The 14,978-nt window shown below is 37.6% G+C and overlaps 1 protein-coding gene and 1 pseudogene across 1 annotated transcript; both read right to left on the bottom strand.

Moving 5' to 3' along the window:
* Nucleotides 1–3,807: 3,807 nt before the first annotated feature.
* On the bottom strand, nucleotides 3,808–6,297 carry LOC113766535 (annotated as a pseudogene).
* Nucleotides 6,298–10,182: 3,885 nt separating this feature from the next.
* LOC113765078 (2-alkenal reductase (NADP(+)-dependent)-like) lies at nucleotides 10,183–14,244 on the bottom strand. Its single transcript, XM_027309128.1, has 5 exons — nucleotides 13,911–14,244; nucleotides 12,592–12,769; nucleotides 11,778–11,944; nucleotides 11,019–11,101; nucleotides 10,183–10,698 (listed from the first exon to the last, which is right to left on the bottom strand). Exons 1-5 carry the CDS (start codon nucleotides 14,145–14,147, stop codon nucleotides 10,320–10,322), a joined length of 1,044 nt encoding a protein of 347 aa, XP_027164929.1. The 5' UTR covers nucleotides 14,148–14,244; the 3' UTR covers nucleotides 10,183–10,319.
* Between the last annotated feature and the right edge of the window lie 734 nt (nucleotides 14,245–14,978).

Here is a 14,978-nt window from a genome sequence, read left to right as displayed (position 1 = left end):
TCAACCTAAGGGACGACAATCTAATTTTCCTGGGGAGGGGGATAGGAATGGGAGCAGCTACTGAAGCCAAGGAAGGGAGATGCCCTGAGCCATACCATACTTGAATCTATAGTCAAGATGAAGATTATTAGTTGGAACTGCCGTGGGGCAGCTAACCAGAGATTTTGGCGAAATATTAGGGAAATACAGAATCAGCATAGACCAGACATCCTGATATTAATGGAAACGAAAGTAGCGAGTGATAATACGACGAGAATTATGAGTTGTTTCCACTATGATAACAAGATGTGTGTAGAGGCAGCCGGATTCTCTGGAGGCATTTGGATGTTCTGGAACAGCTTAGAGCTGGGGATTGAAGTAATAGGTACAAATTAGCAATTCATTCATGCGATAGTCCGGGATAACTCGCAACGGGAGTGGCTACTATCTGCAATTTATGCATCACCCGACAGGGGTTTGTGTTGAGAGTTATGACAATATCTTAAATTGGTAGGATCCCATATAAACTATCCCTGGTTGATTATTGGGGATCTCAATGAGATAGTAGAAGCTGATGAAAAGGGCGGACAAGTTTTTAGGAGAGTCAGTGAAAACAACCTCTGGGATTGCATTCATAGTTGTGAGTTGATTGATTTGGGGTTTAATGGTCTAGCCTTGACATGGAACAACCTTCGGAAAGGAGAAGCATGAGTTAGGAAACGTCTAGATAGGGCAATATGTAATGAGGAGTAGAGACTTCATTTTCCAGAAGCGGCAGTTATATATCTGGCCCGAGCACACTCGGATCATCACCCCTTATTGCTGGAGGCTGCTGTCGGAGGTAGGAAGCCAGCAGGCCTTAAGCCTTTTAGATTTGAGTTGGCTTGGACGACCCATCCAGGGTTTATGGAAGAAATGGAGAGATGCTGCGGGACGGAGGACGATTTACTACAGAATTTGGTGAAACTCTCAGAGAGATTTCAAATATGGAACACCGAGGTCTTTGGGAACATTTTCCATAGGAAGAGAAGATGCTTAGCAAGGTTAAATGGCATACAGAAGGCGCTTTCCCAGAAAGAATCGAAGTCTTTGGAAAAGTTAGAGGAAAAATTAATTTCAAAGTATAATGAAATTTTAGAATAGGAGGAGGTGTTCTAGTATCAGAAATCAAAGGTGCAATGGTTAAGGTGTGGAGACAGGAATACCAGATTCTTCTACCTCTCTACAATCATAAAACAAAAACGCAATGAAATACTGAGTCTCAAGGATAAGGAGGGCCGGTGGCAAACAGATAGGGAATTGGTAAGAGACATTGCGGTAGATTTTTTCAAAAATCTATATAGTAGTGAGAATGTTTAGCCTTTGAATAGAGGAGGTGCTAATAGTTTCAAGGGTCTAACTAAGAGGCAGAAAAACTTTTTAACACATGGGGTTAGTGAAATGGAAGTCAAGAAGGCACTGTTTGATATGGGAAGCAATAAAATACTTGGACTGGATGGAGTGTGTGCGAGCTTCTATCGGAGATGTTGGTCAAAAATAAGACGCTTACTAGTCAAATGGGTGTAGGACGTCTTCAGGAGGAAGGAGCTACTGCCTGGAGTGAATAGCATACTGATATCCCTTATACCAAAAATGAAGAGTCTGGAAGTTGTGGCACATTTGAGACCGATTTCTTTATGTAATATGAATTACAAGGTAGTGACCAAAGTAATTGTCAACAGATTGAGGCCTTTGCTAAATGAGTTGGTAGGTCCAGAACAGGCAAGCTTTATTTCTTGGAGGCAATCGTGTGATAATGTGATAATTATCCAAGAACTATTACATATAATGAGGAAGATAAAAGGTAAAAACGGTGCTATGATAATTAAGATAGATTTGGAAAAAGCTTACGATAGAGTAATGTGGGATTTTTTACATCAGACCCTGGAATGGGCTAGTATACCTCACGAGCTAATCAAGCTGATTATGAATTGTGTACAAGTGGAGGCAACTGCAATACTATGGAATGGGGAAAAATCAGAGAGTTTTGTTCCGTTTAAAAGCTTGAGGCAAGGGGACCCCTTTTCACCGTATCTTTTTGTATTGTGTATGGAGTGTCTAAGTCATTTAATATTGTAGGCCACGAAAGGAAAACAGTGGAGAGGAGTGAAGACATCAAGAGTTGGACCGAGGATAACTCACCTAATGTTTGCGGATGACTTATTGTTGTGTGCAGAAGCCACGTCTTTACAAGGTCAAATAGTTCGTAGCATCATGGCAGAATTTTGTGGTATCTCAGGGCAGAAAATCAACATGGATAAATCCAAGTTCTTCTACTCGCAGAATGTAAAAAGCACAGTAGTCAAGGAGATAAGTAAGATTATAGGGATAAATGAGGCAAAGAATCTTGGAAAGTACCTAGGAGTTCCACTTTTTCACTCGAGAGTTACTAAAGGCATGTTTCAACCTTTGTTGGACCGTGTCAGAATGAAGCTAGCCGGTTGGAAAAACCCTATCATTTGCGGGGAAAGCCGCCTTAGTTAAGTCAGTCCTGTCTGCTATACCAATGTACCACATGCAGATAGCATTAATCCTGGTGACGGTACTGGATGAGTTGGAGAAGTATGCTAGAGGCTTCCTTTGGGAGGATAATAAGAAGAGCAAGAGGATTCACCATATCAACTGGGAGACAGTGACTCAATTAAAAAAGAGGGGAGGTTTAGGGATTAGAAGAATGAGGAAAATGAATGTGGCAATGCTTGCTACACGGAGCTGGAGGCTGTTTAAGGATGAGCAGGCTTTGTGGGAGAAAGTGGTTAAGGGAAAGTATGGTAAGGTATAACAAGAATCAAGTGTTCATCTAGGGTTGGGGATTCCCATGTATGGAAGAGCATTGCAAAGGGCAGCGAATTACTTAAGAAGGGAGCGCAGTGGAAGATTAGGAATGGAGAGACAATACGGTTTTGGAGGGATAAGTGGTTAGAGGATGAACCACTATTGGATGAGATAGAGGGGGAAATACCAGAGGAAGAAGTGGAGAAAAAGGTAGAGGACTACTGAAACAGTAATGGCTGGAATCTTGATAAACTTCGATCTTGGCTAAAACCAGAGCAGATAGAAGCTTATAGGCATTTATATCCTCCCTGGTGCAGACAACCCAGACCGGCTTTGTTGGAAACTCGAGCCAAAGGGGGTATTCATCACTAGGTCGGCATATGAATTGGATTGGTTAGAGGGGGAATTGCAGGAGGAGTCGGCAAGCTGGGAGAAGATATGGAAAACATAAGGTCCAGGACGATGGTAGTTTCTACTCTGGTTAGTGAGGCATGGTAAACTATTAAAGCCAGAGGAAAAGACTAAAAGGAAACTGAGCCCGACTTACTGTCCAACATGTGCAACTGCGGTTGAATCAACCATCCATGCTGTCCGCGACTGTGGATGGATAAAGAGCATATGGAAATAGTTTGTCAGGCAAAATAGATGGGAGGAGTTTTTGAACAAACCAGTGCCGGGTTGGGTGGACTGGAATCTAAATGATGGAAGGATTGGAAGGGAAGGGAAAGAGGAATGGCAGCTGACATTCCAACAGATTATGTATCTTGCATGGTCAGCCAGAAATTCCTTTTGTGCCACAGGAGATGAGCAGAAATTGGATATTAAGAAAGAAGAGATTTGTTGACGCATAGGTCAAGCCAAAGAAGCGATACTTAGGAGGGATGATCTAGGGAGAAAAGAAGTAAAGTTTTTCAGATGGGAAAAGCCTCCAAATGGTTGGTGCATGATGAATGTGGATGGAGCTGCAAACCACACCTCTGGAAGGGCAGGAGCTGGAGGTATTCTCAGAGATAGTTAGGGGAGATGGAAAGGTGGTTTTACAATGAGTCTCGAGCTAACTGATAATATGACAGTAGAACTATGGGCAATACTTAAAGGGTTAGAAATGCCTTGGAACTCTGGGGAACAAAGACTGATTTTGGAAACTGATTCAAAGGCAGCTTTGGATATAATACAAGGAGCAGGTTTGGAATCACCATTATCCAATCTGATACTTCTCATCAGGAGCTACACACGTAGGGATTGGGAATGTAGACTACAACATGTTTGGAGAGAAGGGAACAGGTGCGCAGACTGGCTAGATAAAAGGAGTGTTAACAGAGAATAAGGGATGCAGATTCTAACTGAACCTCAACAGGAATTGCGGGATTTGATTGGAGCAGATATTTTGGGGGCCGCGACCTCGCGTTTTGTCCCTACTTAAGAGGGTCGTCCTCTCCCATGTGAACAAAAAAATAAAAAAGTTCGAGTCCAAGTTTTTTAACTCGAATCAAGTTCGAGTAGTGCACTACTCGAGTTCGATTCGATTCGATTACAACCTCATCTAAGAAGAGTCCTATCAAGGCCCTTGGGGCATTCTCAAGGCCTTCATCTATGTCTTCAACGTATGCCATCTTCCTTTCTTTCATCAGTGAAAGTATCATTTTCAGGAACCTAGGATAGAGATGATAGCAATCCAAGACAACAAATCCTTCCATATGTAGGCAGAAGAGGTTGTGGACACCTTCATGCTGATCAAGGTTATATTGTGAGATCAATCCATACACAACAGTGCGGCCTTGGAATCTCATGTTGAAAAGCACAACATCAAATCAAGCATCTATCGTCTGACATACTCGAAGCAAATGTCAATGCCAACCGGAAAGTACCTAAAGAAAAGAAGACAGAAAGTCAGGAGTGTGGATCTGCTTTGAGCAGTGCCAATGGGAATGTGATATAGGAGAATGAAATACATGACATGCAAGAAAAGAAGATGCCCTTGCAGAGTGAAACCTACGTCATATTTAAACAAGAAACTAATTAAATAAAAGCCTACCAAGTTTCAAAGGATGAATTCAATCTTGATGATCTTCAAAGTTGATTTGAGCTGAAAGATACTGCTCAGTGATGCATCGACATGATCTATTTGAGTAGAAGTCCTGATCATCATGAAAAATGCTGTTTCAACAGGCAATGGTTCCATAGAAGAAGTAAATTTTAAGGGCTTTGTCCTGAATCTTTATTTTTTCCAACTACCATGCAAAGCTGAAGCTGACCCTTTCAGGGCCGCGTTTACATCTGCCTCTTCTTTATAATTGAAAGCTTCATCAAATCCGAACTTGGTCTTCAGCAAATCAACCTTCAAAACAAAAACAAGAGTCAGTAGAAGCCAATATATATATATGTGTATATATATATATATATATATATTAATCATGCCAAATCCCCGACTTAGGTCATTAGGTACATTAGGCAGCTTAGAAAAATTGAGGGTACAACATTATATGAACTGTAAACCTAGCATTGGAAAAGGAAAGAATTAAGTGGAAGAAGGGAAGGGGGGCCTTTGTGGCTTTTTTTTTTGAAAAAATTTTGACCAAAATCTAGATATTTGTCATGTTTTTAGTGGGGAAAAAAGAAACCAATGACGCTAGGCATTTGGAGGTATTCAAGGAAAATTTTTGCCAAATTTCTTTTCCTTGTTAATTTGTCAATCAATAATTTGGTGATTTTTTTTGAAAAAAATAGAATCATAAACACATTTTTTTAATCATCTTTCTATTAGGTTCATTTTTTTTGTCTCAGATATATTACATCACAGAAAATATTATAGTTTTTCTAAATTTTTTCACAAATAATCTTCAACACGAACACACCCAAATCTTTTTATTCTTTTAATTGCTCCTATTTTTTTTTGGTGTCTTGAAAATGTCTGTGATCATTTGAAAGATAAGTACAAAGAAATAAAATTAGCAAAATGAACCATATATCTTACATTGCATACTATTTTTAGATACAATGATCTAAGAAATAAATCATATTAAGAAAAACAATGTCACATCAAAAATCCGAAAGTGCAAATCAAACCAAACATTTGAAGAGCTTAAGGTATTTAACTCAAAATTTATTGCGTGACACATGTTTATTTTCTAGAAAATTGCACTTAAGGTGCGTTTGGTACCCCATAGAATTGGGGTTTAGAATTAGAATTAGAACCCTAATTCTAATTCTTATGTTGGATGCTGCCTTTTCCATACAATTAGCATTGAATTCTAATTTCAAGAGGTTCCAATTTCATGAGTTGAATTCGTTATTAGACCAAAAGAATTCTGATTCCAATTCCACGTTTAAACCCTAAAAAAACGGGTCTACACGCGGATCCAATGTGGATAAAAAATAAAAATCGGGTCAAGTTTATTCGCGTCCCTCTTTCTATCTAATTCATCGCTTTTGCTCGGCTCAATGGCTTTTGCTCTCCACTGCCACTTCCATCTCAACTTCAACATTTTGCCTCTCGCACACCATCACCCCCATTGCCCTTCGCTCCTCTGACCATCCCTCTACCCTTCACCACTCCTGCCACCCCTTCGAGTGCTCTCTTCTTTGGAGATTCGTATATTCCGGGGAGGTGAAAGCGAATTCAACCGCTTTTCTCCGCTTGAGCTCGAAATTTGTGATGGAATTATGGTCGAACTTGACTATGATACTGGTAAATTGGCCACCAAATTTGTTCAAAGACGGAGACTTTATTGTCATGCGTGGATAAAGTTGGTTTCAGTTTCCTTTTCTCTTCTTCTTTTTTCTTTTTTCCCCACTTGTTATTTTTACTATCATCGTGTCTATATTTCGTGTTTTACTTTGTCTAGATACTGGATTCCTGATTTCGGAATTAAAGAGAGGATTGATCATATCCTTTTAGCTCTGGTAAGAATTTCTTCTTTTTCTCCATTAGTTCATTTTTTGTATTATTTTAATTTGACTGATTCCTTGTTACTTGGTTAATGGGGTTAATTTACTTGATTTCGGTTCCTTGTATCTCTATTTCTTGATTTCTCTTTGATTTGATCAATGAGCTCATGATAAATCTTTTCTGCAATCAAGGTAATGAATAGTTTTTGATGTTAGAATCATATGTTTATGGATGAGTTCTTTATCTCAGTGCTCCGCAATTTACTTAGTTTCTGGAAAGTTGGTTGTGGAATTATGATGTGTAGTTGATTGTGGAAGATGAATTCTATTAACTGATGACCGCTGTTTTATTACTTCCTTAACTTGGATTTGCTCCTGGATGATTATTCTTTTTGGTGATTTTAGTACAATTGCTTAAGTTTGCAGGTGGCTGTTAAGCGTGTCCTTGTTCTGAATACTGTGAGATCCAGGCTGCCTTTCGTAGTTACTACTACAGATGATGCCAAAGATTCTGTAAAGGAGGAAATTCGCTTGAGGTAAAAACTTTCTGAAAATTTTTGACCATGGGCTTATGTTTTGCTTATCTCTGCAGATTGCTGTTAGTTATCTTGATAATTGATATTTTAACCTCTCTGGTCAAGTTGTGCATTTCTTAATGATTGAAGGTCTGCTTTTGTTTCTGCTTCCTCTCACTAATTTGTGGTGCTGTGACTGGAGTGGGTTTGAGTTCAATTATTTAAATCAAAAGCTTGTGGTATGCTATATAATTTTCTTCAAATTGCATAAGTTAACTACTTGAGATAATTGATGTTACTCTTTTCTTTTCACCCCTCTTTTTTGACGTTGAAGTCCAATTAACTATAGAATGAGAAGATGAATTTGACCATGAAGTTCAGTCGCTGAACCATATATTCAAATCCAGCTGAAAATTTGTGTATAGCCTCAGTAAATGTCATCACAAGTTCTGGTGTGAACCCTTGATGGAAATCAAGTTAACCTGGTTTCAACTGATGTTCCTTATTTTCTTTTCGTGCAGGATGAGTCTCAGGACCATATAAAGAGGTAGCAGCTTCATGAACTAGCCATGCTGAACTCAAATTTTAGAGAAGAGAGTCCAGGACCAAGTGGCGGCGTGTCACCATTCAATACTAGTGGAATGAAACGTCCCAAAACTGGGCGTTGAAATGTTGTGTCTGCTGCTTCATTGAAGTACTTTCTCTTAACCTCTGATCCGCAGAGGTATGCCTGAACATATACAATTTGTGGCTATCAACTCTCCTTACGGCTCAATGCGCAGCTACCTAAGTGAAGAATTGATATGAATAGACAAAGGGGTATTTGGAGATATGCGTTTTTGGCTGGATTTTTTTTATTTTTAAGTTTTTATTTATTTACTGAAGGAACATAAAACAGAGACAGAAACAGGGCGAGGCAGTTGGAGTAGGAGTGGAAAAGGGGGAAACAGAAATTGGTTTATACAGTTGGCCTCTTGAGTTAGGATTTATTTGTAACTGGTAGTTTTTAGCTTTTTGGTGTATACAGTTGAAGCATTTGATCAAGTGTTTTTGTTACATATGTAGGATTTATTTGTAACTGATTGTTTCCTTAAATTTTTTTTCATGAAATATTGCTTCTTGATTTTGTAGTTTTTGTCACATGAGTGAAAAATTGCTTCAAAGTTTTCCTCTCTCATAGTTTTATCATGCCATTGGTACTTAATGGAGGAGTTTGAGTTTTAGTTGTGCATAGCTATTATGATTGATGAAATCTTTTTTGAATTTTGCATAAGTATTAGAAATAAGAAAGAATTTTGCTTTATTATAATATATCAAAACACAGTTGAAAATTCCACGGCTGAGATGGGGAAATATTTCTTCACAAAAAGGGGTAATGGATCAAAACATGCTAAAGGAAATGCTCACCAAAGAAATTGATATGAGAGTGAGAAAAAATAAATTATTAAAGGCACAACTTGGTTTTTTCTTTTAAATCTTTAGTAAAAATCAGCTCAATGTAAGAAAAAAAGAAATTATTATGTAGAAAAAAGAAAAAAAAAGAAAAATTTTATGTAAGCAAATTTTCTTGAAAACAATTCTAATTCCTAATGAATTCTTCTCTCATGCAAACAAAGAATTTGGAATTCCAAATAAATTCTATATCAATTCTATGAATTTCCCAAATGAAAGAATTGGAATGACTTGGAATTCCAATTCATAGAATTTCAGTTCTATAGAATTTTGATTCTAATTCAATTCTAATTCGGTAGAACCAAACGCACCCTTAAGGATCAATTGCATTTGCTCAGCATCTAAAGAGTCTTTTTTGTATTTGATTAATTATGAAGATGATTTTAGAATAATTATGTTTTCCAGTTTTCAAATGGGCAAATTGTTATATTTGTTAGATTAAAAGTAAGCCCAAATAGAGCTAACTACCACTAGAAACCCTCTAGAGTTAAAGTTTTAACTACCAAGCACATCATGCAACCATGGTGTGAAGCCCCTACTCTTAAAATGGTTTTCCAAGATTTGCTTTATTAATCAGGAAGAATATAGAGAAGCAAACTGTAATATATGTACCTCAAAATTTCAAACAATGAAAGTAAAGAAATTTGGCCATCTTTTACCAACAATAGCACCCTTTGAACACTGCAGCTAGTTTGAGCAATTGAGCTCTCTTAAATACAGTTGCTAGTAAAACAGGAGATGGATCCTCAAGCAATGAAGACTACTATATGTTACTTTTTTTGTACTATGGCTGTCAGAATTGTTTATTTTCTACATTTCATTTCACATAAAGGGTGGAAAATTGGAGGTGTTTCATGCACCTCTTCTAAAGTGTGAAGCTAAATAATTCTCGAACGATCATGCTTTCAAACCTTTTTCCTTCTCTTGCTGATAAAGGCGCACTCTGGTACCTATATACTAATGAAAGTCCACTTGCCTCTTCTTTAAAGGCGTGACACACCTAGAATTACATCAATACCTTGCCTTTTCTTGATAAGATTTTGACACAAAAATTAGTGGGCGACACCTTTTTATTATCAAGAAAATTACACTTAAAAACATTTCAATGAGCCAGGCTAAGCCCCATAGATCCCCACATACTTGAATGGTTCAGATTTCCTGGGTTTTCTGGTATCCCACTTTCAGCTCCCAATTTATCTCCAAGATTACGTAGTAAGCACACATTTAGCACCAAACTTCCAAGTCATTATGTAGCTATAAAAATGTGTTGCACAAAAAATATGTCAGCTTGGTCAACAGCAGCTTAATTATCAGTACAGATTGTGCCAGAATAGATCACATTAAACTCACTGAATCAAATAATGAATGGACCAGCATTTGACTTTTGAGATAGTTGATATTGCAATTTCTTGGCTGTGCAATAGTCATCCAACTTCGTCTTGTTGAAGGGGAATTTTACCAGCAACTTAGTTTTGTTAATGTAACCATCCTTTTCTCCATTGTTGCAAAACTGTGTTTAGGTGTTACATGAGCATTTAGCAAATCAAAGGTAGATGTAATTAGACAACTGAAATGATGTTATTTTGAACAACAAAATCATCAAAGATTCTTGTCTATTATTAGAGAAGACCAAAGAAAGTAAACTTGACAGAGACTTGAATAGGTTTCACATTATTCACGAGCAACCACCACAACCTGCTTCCCAACGTTGCGACCTGAGAAGAGTCCTATCAGGGCACTTGGGGCATTCTCAAGGCCTTCAGCTATGTCTTCCACATATGCTATCTTCCCTTCTTTTATCTGGGGTAGAACCATATCCAGAAATTTCGGATAGAGATGATAGTAATCGAACACCAAAAATCCTTCCATTTTAATTCGCTTAGTGATCAGGCAGAAGAGATTGTGAATGCCTTCATGCTGCTCAAGGTTATATTGTGAGATCAATCCGCAAACAGCAATGCGACCGTGGACTCTCATGTTGAGAAGCACGGCATCAAGCATCTTTCCTCCGACATTCTCAAAGTAAATGTCAATGCCATCTGGAAAGTACCTAAGGGAAAAAAGATAGAAAGTCAGGAATGCTGATTTACTTTGAGCAGTCCAAAGTAAGAAACTGACTGTGACAGAATCATCCTCCTCTAATGAGCCAACATGACATGCAAGAAAAGAATGAATGCTGGCAAATTAAGATCTGCATTGAATGTTGATAACTTGGAGAAGTGTGTTTCGAGCTCAAGGTACACATGTACCGGGTGACACATATACACAGTTCATTTAAGTGAATGCCCTGCCACTCAGAACAAACTGCCTTGGGGAGTCAGAAAGTAGATTTTAAAATCTAAACTTTTCAGCCAGTATATTAGGACTGACCTTTTTAAAGCCGCATTTAGATCTTGCTCTTCTTTGTAGTTGAAAGCTTCATCAAAACCAAACTTGTTCTTCAACAAGTCAACCTTTAAAGAAACAAGATAAAGCAGGATGAGAGAAGAAACAATAGGCATACAGTGATATCATGTGGCTAGCTTTAAGAATCCTCAGTGTTTGTTCTAACAGACAAATATGAAGTAAAAGTTCCCCTTGCAAACATTATTCAGGCTAATCATGCAAGATGCCTGGAGTAAGAAGGGTGAATTTATTTATTTTTCCTTTCTTGTTTTTGGTACAGCAGATCATTAGATGCTCAATGGATGCTATCTGAATATATGCTGCTTCATGAAGCATAGGTACAACTAGCACTGGAATCAGACAATAGATGATCCAAACAATATGAAATGCTTGACTGCCTTCAGATATGGAATGGTTAGAATAAGCTACTAGTAATCAGTTCAGAGTAGCTTTCACCAAGACTGCCCTGTAATGACCATCAGCATTCTTTATAGAATTGAAGGTTCGCAATTTGTACGCAAAGAAAGTCTATGGTAGAAAAGAAAAAGGACTCAACATTCAGTTTATCTAGAAGATACTCACACAATCTTATATTAATCCATTTCAACAGAAACATGAATAAGGTTCTCACTGAAACTGATACAAGGTTTCCAATGATCTAAATGGCAGCAAACAAAGTGCGGGCTTGCTTTCTTGAACCCAAAAAAGAGGAAAATTGACCATGCAGATGTCTTAAGAGATTACCTTTTCTTTGGTTCCAGCACTTCCAACAACATAACAACCAAAAGCCTTTGCAAATTGTCCAACAAGCTGACCAACAGCTCCAGAAGCCGCTGAAATGAATACACGCTCTCCCTTCTTCGGAGAACAAATCTCAAAAAAACCAGCATAAGCAGTCATGCCAGGCATACCTGTTAGCAAAGCAGAACAATTGAAGAGGGGGGGGAGGTCTTAAAAAAATTAGGAGCCACGATGGCAAACTGGTAGGGATATAACACTGGAAGCATCAAAGTAAAAGGTTCTGCAGCCACATTCAGTTGCTTGAGGTAAATAAAACATGTTTCTCTGTCCCATCCTTGAAGAATGTCCCAGAAATTCCAAATAAGGTAACGTTAGAAACACCAGTAATGGTAAAAACATAGAAGATCAGCTCCAGAAAAATTAGCATCAGGTGGTGGCAAGAGATACAAGCATATGGCATTGTAGTAGCATCTAAATCGGATGAAGAGGTTCAAGGAAGAAGTGAAACTATTCATAAATAAAAGACTCGAGCAATTAACACATGGACCTAATTCCTGATCACTCTCTGATGACAGTTCCCTTAAGAGCAGATCTTACATCATGTACAGCTCACTATACATAAAGGAGGTATATCCCATTCCTACCATAGTAAACAACTGTAAAGTGCTTCAATCAGACTGCTAAAGCTTACTAAAGTTCCACACAAAGCCTTTAAAGATAACGAACATCCAATGCTGGAAATCTCCAATAAGAAAAGGAAGTAACTTTGATACTCTGGTGTACTGTAATGGAAACCTAATCAGACAGAGGCACTGACCGAGGATTCCTGTATAGTAGGACAGAGGCACATCAGTGTTGTGAATTTTAAAGCGAGTCTCTGGATCAGCAATTACACTGTATTCTTCCCAGCGAGTCAATCCCCACAGCAGATCACCCTTGTTGAATTTTGGATTGTTTGACTCCAAAACTCTAGCCACTCCAAGACCCACTATGGGCTACAAAGTGAATCAGTATCAAGTTATGAATTTGACTTGAGTCTACTCATGAAAAGTAAAACTTCTGCCCCTTCAATTGCACCATAAACAACTACATGTATTACACCTATTATGTTATATCCAAAGTCATGGGACTTATCTCAAGTAGACAACCATTTATGGGACTGCAATAAGTAACAATGAACAGCGAAAAAACCAACTTCAATCCATTGGTTCTCCAGCCAAATAATAGGCAAAGCCATTGTGGAAAACATAGAGAAATGTTTCCAAATTGAATTCTTTGACATGTGTACTGAAAAAAAATGCATAATCAGGCAACCAGTGAATGTTCTTTGTGAAACAAGAAAGAAGAGATAGTATCACTACACATTGTCAACATTACTCTTTGGAGTTATAATGCTTTCTACTGTCATGTAGAGTTATAAATCAAAGTGCATCCTTCTCTTAAATTAATACTCTGGAGATTCTCAAATAGTTAACTTACTCCAACACTGAACAAACTGTTCTCTGAATATTTTTGCCCATCATTTTCCATGAGATGCAGAAAACCATAAAGTCCCACATGCTCTGGACCACCAGATTTATTTTATCAAAAAAATAAAAGAACAGAAAAAAGAATGAAATTCCTGAACATCTTGGTTTCAATCTACTTTTGAGTTTCATTTCTTCACAGAAAGATGAATCAAGGTCAACCGCTAACCAGGTCAAACATAATTACATACTCTAGATATACACATGCAAGTCAGAATTCTCATATGATCTTATTTAACTGTACAAAAATAAAAACTTTTGACTGTTTCATGACTTCAGAGTCAAGTGAATACTTCAAAATCAACCATAAAAGCGAGCAAACCGCAGATGTTAAGATTAACACCAATTAAGCAACATACAATAAAATTCACAAATAAAAAATTCGAATTTCCACTCATGCAGACTATCTCTACATAAAAATTCTACATGACGCCTAAAAAATAAGAAAAAAAGGTCCGGAAATCCAATTGTCACTCTCTCTTTAGCACTACAATTGCATGTACTGATTAAACATCCATTAACCACTCCAGTTTAAACCAATAAAAAAAAAGAACAAAAGAAAAGAAGAGAGAAACACAAAACGTACAAATGTTCACAGAAACTGACTTACAGAGCCAGGAGTGTAGGCCTCAGCATAATGACCTTCAAGCTTGCGCATGCGGGATCTCATATAAGGATCACAAGACAAATACAGATTCTTCACCAAGATTGCCCCTGAATAATCGCCGCCATCTGGAAGCTTCAACTTCAAAGCAGTCGTTTTCACCTCCATATCACTCTCTTTTGGGAAGCCACTCACATAATTCTTCAGTATAACGTGCTTATTGCTCACTTCTTCCTCTGCCATTTTCTGAAATCCTCTCCCCAAGAAGAGAACAACCCTTTTCTTCTCTGAACTAAATATTGGTGGGTTTTTTTTATCTCTTTGGAAATGGAGACTGAAATGTGCAATGGGTCGGTTAAAAGCGGATTCTTGCTTTTGTTTTGTTGTTTAACTTACAGGTTTGATTATTTGGCATTTTGTTTGTTTTATCATAAATGATAAAGCCAGCATTGATATCTTGTACTTTAGCTAAAAAGACGGTTCCCTATGAAACTTTGGTAAGTCAGGTAAAATTGGATTATTGGCCAGCTGATTTTGCAATATGATGCAGAGGTGCAAAAGAGATGAATTACCAAATAGGAGTGGAAAAAAGAAGTTTTGCATGACTTTCTGAAGCTTGGATTGTGGGCTATTTGTGGGTTATTTCTGAAGTTTTAAAGTGATGTATTGACAGGATCATTAGTCGGATTGAAACTCCGGATACCAAAAAAAAAAAAAAGACAGGACCATTAGCTTAATAGCAAAAGCAATGGACATAAGAGGGAATGACATTAGGCTGCTATGATTACTCTATCGTATATGGATCTAATGCAGTTCCGGTTGTGGGTGGTTCGATCCGATTATAGTATTTTTTTACATTATTTGATATATAATTACATTATATTATTATACTCAGATTAAAAGTGATGCATATGAATTAAATAGTTGACATATATTCAATAGTCGTGTATATGAATGCAATACTTGACATATATTTAGTATAACATTAAAATGTATTTGTATGTCAAAAATTTGAATACGTACAACAATCGAATATAAAACACAATTGTGGGTCAGCGAATTTTTGAGAACGGT

This window comes from Coffea eugenioides, chromosome 3 (genome assembly GCF_003713205.1).
Source record: "Coffea eugenioides isolate CCC68of chromosome 3, Ceug_1.0, whole genome shotgun sequence".
Taxonomy (NCBI): domain Eukaryota; kingdom Viridiplantae; phylum Streptophyta; class Magnoliopsida; order Gentianales; family Rubiaceae; genus Coffea; species Coffea eugenioides.
This window is presented reverse-complemented; position numbering and strand designations above follow the sequence as displayed.